This window comes from Rhinolophus sinicus, chromosome X, assembly GCF_036562045.2.
Source record: "Rhinolophus sinicus isolate RSC01 chromosome X, ASM3656204v1, whole genome shotgun sequence".
Taxonomy (NCBI): domain Eukaryota; kingdom Metazoa; phylum Chordata; class Mammalia; order Chiroptera; family Rhinolophidae; genus Rhinolophus; species Rhinolophus sinicus.
Window position 1 is genome coordinate 40,380,611 of NC_133768.1, and position 8,080 is coordinate 40,388,690.

At 40.3% G+C, this 8,080-nt stretch overlaps 1 protein-coding gene across 2 annotated transcripts in view; it reads left to right on the forward strand.

The window, feature by feature from the left end:
• The window catches only part of CLCN5 (chloride voltage-gated channel 5), a 163,671-nt gene extending 155,804 nt beyond the window's left edge, over positions 1 to 7,867 (forward strand). For both annotated transcript variants that reach the window (XM_019718727.2, XM_019718729.2), the window contains one exon: positions 910 to 7,867. In XM_019718727.2, coding sequence (XP_019574286.1) covers positions 910 to 1,000 — 91 coding nt within the window. In that variant the 3' untranslated portion in view covers positions 1,001 to 7,867. The remainder of the gene's footprint in view (positions 1 to 909) is intronic.
• Positions 7,868 to 8,080: the final 213 nt, after the last annotated feature.

Genomic DNA, 8,080 nt, shown 5'->3' on the forward strand with positions numbered 1-8,080 from the left:
TTTGGTCCTTACAATACCTTTGTTATTATTATTTGAGGATGAGAAAATGCAGTTTCAGTGAGGTTTAAAGAACCCTTTATGCCAGAGGTCCCGGTTAATATATAGTAGATGTAGGCTTTAAACACAAGTCTGACGCCCAGGCCAAGGCTCTTTCTTTCTGGGATGTTTCTTATCCAGTAAAGGAAGCCATGCTATTTTCTTTTTATTGGAAAAGAAAGGAAGTTGAGGAGAAGGGTAGATTTTTTTCTGAACATGGTATGTTAATCCAGCAATTACATGAGAATTTCAGCCTGTAAAATTTCTAAATGTTGTAACAGATGTCTTGCAGGATTTAAATAAGGATGGGGACTTTCCCTAACTGATACATTCAGCATTCACTGAATCCCTACTTCATGAAAGAAGGTATTCCACCAGACTCCAAGGAGACAGGAAAATGAATAAAACCCTTCTCTGCCCCCAAGGAAGATGCAGTGCTACGGGGAAGCTAAGAACACACAAATGTATATAGCACAACAGCAGACAAGACAAGTGCAGGAAACGGGGTTGCTGGGTGGAAGGCACAGTTATTGCTGGCTTGTAGGATCAGGGAAGGTGTTCTGGAAGAGCAATATTTGAACTGGGTTGCAAAAGGTGAGTAAGATCCGTGTTTGTAGCGAAGAATATTTAAACCAGAGGAGACTGCAGGATCTGAGACCTAGAAACACGAAACGCTTGCAGCATGTTGAGGGACCCATGCATTGTCCCATTGGCCTGCTGCACATATCCTTGTCCTGTTATCTCATCATCTGTAAATACAGATTGCAGTCAAAGACAAAGTTGAAAAGGGCTGAGGAGGAAAAGTGTCACCTTTGAGAATGTTATTTTAACTGTAGATTCATTTTTGTTTTGTCCTCTTGTTTTGTCTTCTAGGCGATTGCTTGGAATCATTACCAAGAAGGATGTGTTAAAACATATAGCACAGATGGCAAACCAAGATCCGGATTCCATTCTCTTCAACTAGAATCACAGGGTTGTGCTAGATACTGAACAGGAAGGACATTGCAGACTATGGATGCATTTTATTAACTGGGTACCCAAAACACATTTCCCATATTGGATGGTGAAGTTATATTAGTGTTTTGTCTCTTTCCTAGAAGTTAACCAGTTGCACTACATAATAATCTCTGGAAATTAATCTTCTGTTTAGGAGAAAATGCAGTTAGGCTTCTGTGGTATTGCATTAGGAAGATTTCATGAAAGAGTAAACAAGATTGCTATGGTTTAATTCTTTTTCTTTTTTTGAAGATTTTTTTTTAAAATTTAAAACGTAATTGTTAGCCAATATGCAATCACTGAAAACTATGCAAGAAAAATTCCAACGGTCCTGACTGATAGCCTGCAGGAAACTCATGAAAAGGTCACTTTTTTGGACTCTAACTGTCATTGGTGGAAGATGAAGTGTAAAATAAGGGGCTTTGCTTTTCCAACCACAGAAAACAAAGCCAGAAGGAAAATAGTAACGGTATTTTCCAGACTGTGAAAATTCAGTTCAAATGTTATCTTGTTGCTGTTACAATATTTAGCATTATTAGTTTTTTTTGTGTGTGTATATGTTAATTTTAATACCTGATTATAAGACAATGCTGCTTTGGTTAATCTCCTCTAGATGAATTTAGAGAGGTTGATTTTATAGCTTGCTTGTTCCTGGTACTCTTTTGAAGTGCACAAAGATAAGTTCCTGATCTTTCTCCTTGTCTGCAAGAAGGGTAACTTTCCAGATAGCATTTGTTAGCTAGTAGACAAGGACTTTGCCATGAATTTGTTAGTAGCAAGGAAAGATTTCTCTAGCTTCCTTGAAATGAATGATTAGTGAAGTGCTAAGCAAAGTCAATGACTAGGAATTTCACATTTTGTGAGGTCCCAACTAATCCTCTTACCCAGATGCCACCTCCATGAGTGATGGTGCTTTAGGCTTCTGGAATATGTAACAATAGTAAAGGGAACCAAGTTCAACTACATACCAGGGAAGATTCTGAGCTATAGCTGCATTTTCATGCATTCCTTTGTAAAGACCACCAGGACTAAAATAACTGGACACTCACGCCTCCTCCCAGTGTGAAGTACATAGAACAGGCCAGTGTTGTCCCCGTGAACTTGATTTTAGGCTCGGTGTACTTTCAGTAATATTCAAGGCATTGGAACAGGGTAGGCAGCTGTGACTCCCTGGAGGCTCCTTAGAATTCTCGATAAAATGCAGAACCATCCTAAGACCCAGGGGTGTGGACAAGGCCTGGTGACATCAAAGGTGCTTGTATCCAGTTGAAAAGGTGCCTGTCTCAATTTCCTACCACCTTAACTGCAGTAGAAAACATCACAGCCTAAGGACACCTGGTGGAATTACAGAGCCACCACCGTCGTTCCGACCACTGTTTCATTTTCTACAGTTTTACCACCATGCAGTTGTTCCCCCTCCATTTTTTGCCCCTTCCCCCTCCTCAGCCCTGAGTCCTCTGTTTGGAATCGAGTACTCTGCCTGGTTAATCATTCCTATTACAAAAAATAACTCCCAGGGGTAGTTAAGTTGTAAACCAAGCCTCAGTGATCTTATGGCACGTGGACCAGAGGTAACGCATAGCTATTTGCTTTGCCCTGTAGCCCAGTCACTGCTGCCATGCCTCAATTTCCACACAGATGCCCACAGCAGTGAGACTTAACTGCCAGGGGTGAGAGTTCAGCCTTTCCCATTTTACAAGTCTGTTCCCAGCACTTCCCTCCATCCTTTTGGCCTAGAATCAGCAGTCACTCAGCATATCCTCCCCAGCCTCCCACCCCCTGTCCCCAGACACCTCAGTATACCTCATTTAAAAGCTACTGTTCCTGGGTTCTAGGATTTTTTACCCCTAGTTCTTTCCAAAATCTGAAATTCTTTTATTGCCCAGAACTGGGTAGCCAAGGCTTATTTTGATTTTTATATTTAAAATATCAAGGCAGTCACCAGAGTTTCTCCTTTTAAGTATATCACTCTAGCATTTTAATGAAAGAGAAAAAAACTCTAGGTTAATTATATGCTAGTCATGATTCAGTAAACTTTACATCTTTTGTCCCTTCCATGCCACTGATTTCCTCATGTGAGATGTGGCGACTTTATCTGACCACCCGTGTATTCTGTGTAGAAATCAAAGTTCTCATCTGTATATTTCTGGTTCACTACCTATCTTTTCATATTAGCCATCCAGCTAAAGTTTTCGAAACAGGAAATGTTTGTATTTCTGGTATTCAACAACAGTGAAAGATTTGGTTGCATTTCGTAGTGCAGCAGCGATATGGAGGGTGTCTAAGTTTGCCTTTGTATTTCTTCTAGGCTCTGTTTTTGATTTTAGACAGATGAGCCAGTGTTAAGGTGCTACTTCAGAGAATAAATTCAAGAAATCAGATAACACTGTGCCAAGGTATACTTTCTAGATGCTAAGCACCGATTGGCCCTCCAGAGAATAATATCCCTTTGATACCTCACTCCTGATAAATCTCATTCATTAACCTCAGCTTCTCAGGAATCCTTGTAACTCATATGCTGAAAGTAGCTATAGTGTATGGTATCCATTATATGTCTAATCCTATGGTTTGGCTCAAAGGTTGGCTAATTGTGGCTAGAGCTCCCTGCTAGACTGCTGGCTCAGCACCTTTACACTCAGAGTTTCTTGTTTTGAGGCAAAGGAAAATATTCTTCCTGACATTGCCAATTCAGCAGTTGGACATACTTAATCAACAAACAAAGCCCATGTAGGGAGGTCTGTCAGTAGCCTCAAATGGCCACATACCTCAATGGCAAAAGACTAGATAATCTGTGATTTAAAAATGAATATGAGTTGACACTGGTCTATTTTGGTATTAAGAAAAGAAAATTGCCTGACACAAAGGAAGGATTTACAAAAGAATGCCAGTAAGTGCTTCAAGAGAGTTAGGATTTTCCAAGGAAAAATATCTGGTAGACATCTAGCCATGAAAGGAGTGAGAATCTATAGATTTGTAAAAATCTGCTATATTTTGTATCTTCAATGTAAAGAATTAAAGAAGCTGAAGCAGTTAATGGATAATTAGTTATACCATTGGAAGGAAGAAGCAAGGGACTGGAAATGTAAACTAAAGGCCACTTTCAAGATCATTTGTATTTAAATGTTCAGATGCTCTCCTCCTTTCTGGCTCTGGTGGCCTGGCTCAGCCCAGCTGTGGAGCAGAGGTGTATAGTCCACAGAACAGATACCCTCTGGTGGATAATCTGACATTTGTGATACTTTGGATTTGCCAGCTGGCAGAGCAAACAATTAATTGTTTTGGCATCAGAGGCTGAATCTGAACCCTTTACAGGAAGAGCAGAGCACAATATCAATTTCTCTAGCCCTCCTTCAGTTGTGTTTCAACATGTGAATGATAAAGTAATGGAGACTTAGTGTGGTCTAAGGCTGCAAGGTAATTCTCACTCATGTTATGAACCTGTTCAGGTGCAGGGAGAGCAAGTATGTTTTAAAAATTGAGCATGCAATAGAGTCCATCATAGAATATAATCGTTGCTGTATGTTTTAAATATTTAAATCACCTGTTCTGATTGGATCTTAATCTTGGTTTGTTTTGATAAGCAGTGAGAGGGGAGGTGTACTTGTTACCCTGCGGTATCTTTTCTTTTTTTTAATTTATTTTTTTATTTTTTTATTATTTTTATTTTATTGGAGAATATTGGGGAACAGTGTGTTTCTCCAGGGCCCATCAGCTCCAAGTCATTGTCCTTCAATCTATTTGTGGAGGGCTCAGCTCACTGGCCCATGTGGGAATCGAACCGGCAACCCTGTTGTTAAGAGCTCACGCTCTAACCAACTGAGCCATCTGGCTGCCCCCCCCCCTTTTTTTAGATAAATTGCAAGGAGTTTTTGAAGTTTTTGCAATTTTTTGCAATTTTTGAAGTTGAGTTTTTAATAATGGTAGTGAAGACAGTATTGAGAATTTGAAACAGCCAGTGTGTTTTATATTGCCAAAGTACTTACTGATGACTGACCACATTATATTGTGAAGAATCAGTTTACCCACGCTGGAGCAGAGCCAAATACCAGCCATCCATCAGTTCAGAGAAAGCAGGAGAGCATCTTTCATAGTGGTGCATAGAGTATTGAGCTCTTAAAAACCCTGAGAAAAAAAATCAGGACTTTAGAAAACAAATGGGAGGTAGAATAGTGAGTCCTTTCAAAAAAAATAGATGCCTGTATAGGTGCTCTAAACTTAAGTATCCCAAAACCTTGATTTTTTTTTTAACCATCTTTGGGATTGCCTGGATTCCCTTGGGAAGGGGAATGGAGAGTTGTGGCAGTAGGAAAGCCTTAGTAAGACAATATATGAGTTCTTATAAGATGGTGGAATAAAGGCCAGCCATACATCCTGGCATTTATAAACTAGTTGATCATATGACTTAACGGAAGAGTAAAATACTCTCCTAAAGACCAGGCTTTCCAAGCAAGAGCATTTGGCTGGAGTAAGTCTACTTTTATGGAGAGGGCTGATCCAAGACAAGACATCTGCTTACTGCCTAAATGATAAGCTTTAGGTAGATTGTCTTGAATTTTGATAGCAAAATATTTTTAAATCTATATTTTTAGCCTCCCCAGTGTGTACTTATTGTATATTAGAAAGAAAAAAGTGAGGGTTTCTCAAATCAGAGCTCTGGGAACTGTATAAATTTGAAGTGAAATCGTTGTAGTGGACCTGTGGTGACCGCTCAACTTTGCTCTGCCTCAATTTTGGTTGTTTGCTCCAAGGAGAGAAGTTCTTGGAATAGTAGGTGTTAGCAACTTCAAGTTATTCCACAAATGTTTGCTGGCCACAGTCTCATTTCTGAACATCTGGATCTGGGCAAAGTTTTGAAGTGATATAGGGAACAAGATTGGTTTTTCCACTGGATAGTCTGATTTTGCCAAATCACCCAAGAAAGAAAGTATATGATGTGCAGAGTTTGCATTTCTTGGAGGGGACCTATCGAGTCGCCCAGCCCAATCCTGCAGTCATAAATTCCTACCTCTAAGTTCCTGCCAAAGGGTCTTCAGCCTCTGTGTGCACACTCATTGAATGAATGCCTTGCCTAAAGAAAGGCATGTGATGGTGTAAAAATATGAGGGTTTAAAAAAATGATCTCTGTCTCTCTTTCTCTGTATCCCACCCTCCCTCTCCTCTCCTCAACTCTCCTCTCGTCTCTTCTCTTCTCCTCTTCTCTCCTCTCCCTCCCCCACTCTCCCATGCCCTAAATTCAAAACTTTCTCAATTGTTACAAACATGTTGTCTTTTCAATATGGACCTTGGGGAAGGGAGAAGATCATTCTGAAAATACAGAATGGAAGATAAGGCTGAGTCGATGGGGCCAACAGGGCTTTGCTTCACTGTAGGGATGAGAGCCAGTGGTATTTGTCAGGGGCTTTAGCATCTCAAGGCAGTATTCACTGAAGTATTCATTGCTAAACCTTTTTATTATGTATTAGTCCAAATCTATTGAAAGTCAGAGGCAGTTGAGGATTTGGTGAGTGAAATTTCATCTAGCAAAATGGGAATGAGGGAATTGCCTGAGATGGTTTTATCAGGGCAGGAATCTTCAGCCTCATTATCGTATTGAGTGTACTTCAAAATATATGGTCACTCAAGAATGTTTCTTTTCCTTTGTCTGTTTTACTTTATCCCTTCTTCTCCCTCCTTTCTCTCCCATTGTCCTGCCATTTTAGTACTAAGCTTTTCAATAAGTATTTACTGTTTTTATTATATATTTGGTCCTTTGGGACTATATAATGATTAATAATTAATTTCATTCTAGATGAAAAATGATATATTTAATATTCTGTTCTTTTAAACTGTCTTTTAAAGCTATGCTGCTAGCCAGGTACAAGCCAGAAAGGAGCTGGGCCTGACAGACAGCATGCTGGTCATGTACGTGAAGGATGACGTTGATGTCATGATGGTGACTCTTCTCTATTTGACCAAGGCCAGCATCCTGCTCTTACCTCTATCCATTCATTTCTGGCTGTGGGAAAACTACCACCCTTTGGGTGAGCCAGTGAGGCCAGGGGGATCAGAGGGTTCTAGCCCATGTGCCACTATATGAATATCTCTGTAATAAGCTCATTTATAGGGGTGGCTCCAACTGTGGTAGCCAAAGAAAACCTGTCTGACTCAACGTTTTAGTTCCTGAGAGTGGTAAAAGTTCAGCTGAAGCTAACATATAGACATCAACTGGGCATCCATAAACTAGCGTCAACCAAAGCTAACATAGCCTGAGTTTCCACGGGAAGCTTGGTGCTGAGCTGTTCAGAGCAATTATTTATCTTGAGTGTTGCCAACCCTTTAGTCACACTGTTGTAGCTTTATTCTAACATTTAGAGATCTTGGTCCTCATTCATAGGCACAGCCCGTACCAAAGCTGTGGATCACTGCTCACTTCATTCTGCTCCTTGGTCATGCATAGCAACAGTCTAAAAAGGAAGACGTGGGCTGGGGAGTTAGGAGACCTGGTTTCTATTCCTTATGCTTCTACTAACTAGCCTCGAGATCTTAACCGCTCTGTGCCTCAGTGTTCCCATCTGCAAAATGGGGATAGTGTTAATTGCCCTACCTACCTCACAGGGTTGTTGTGAGGATAAATCAACACAATGAATGGGAAGTACTCTGACAAGTAAGTGCTATGCAAATTGTAAGAAATGAAAACAATCACGTTAAAGGCAATGGAATGGACATTGGCAGAAGGGTTAATGGGATTGTCCAGCCCTTTCTCTGTGTGGCTTAAACCCAGGTCGCCATTGCTTTATACATTTTCACTTAGCACATATTTGTAATTATGCATGTAATAAAGCACAGCCTTATCCAACCTGGAGTCTGGTGTGTTTTTGAAGATCCTCAATTTTGTAGCCATTGATTTCTGATCATAAAACCAGGGGTGCAGGGTATGGGGGTTGGATGAGGGTAGTGTAAAAGGCAACTGCAAACTCCTCTAGCAAGCTCAATTCTTAAAAGGTTTTATTACTTGATTCAGTAGTACTTTTTACCACAAGGAGGCAAATGAGGAACAGCTTGCATTTTC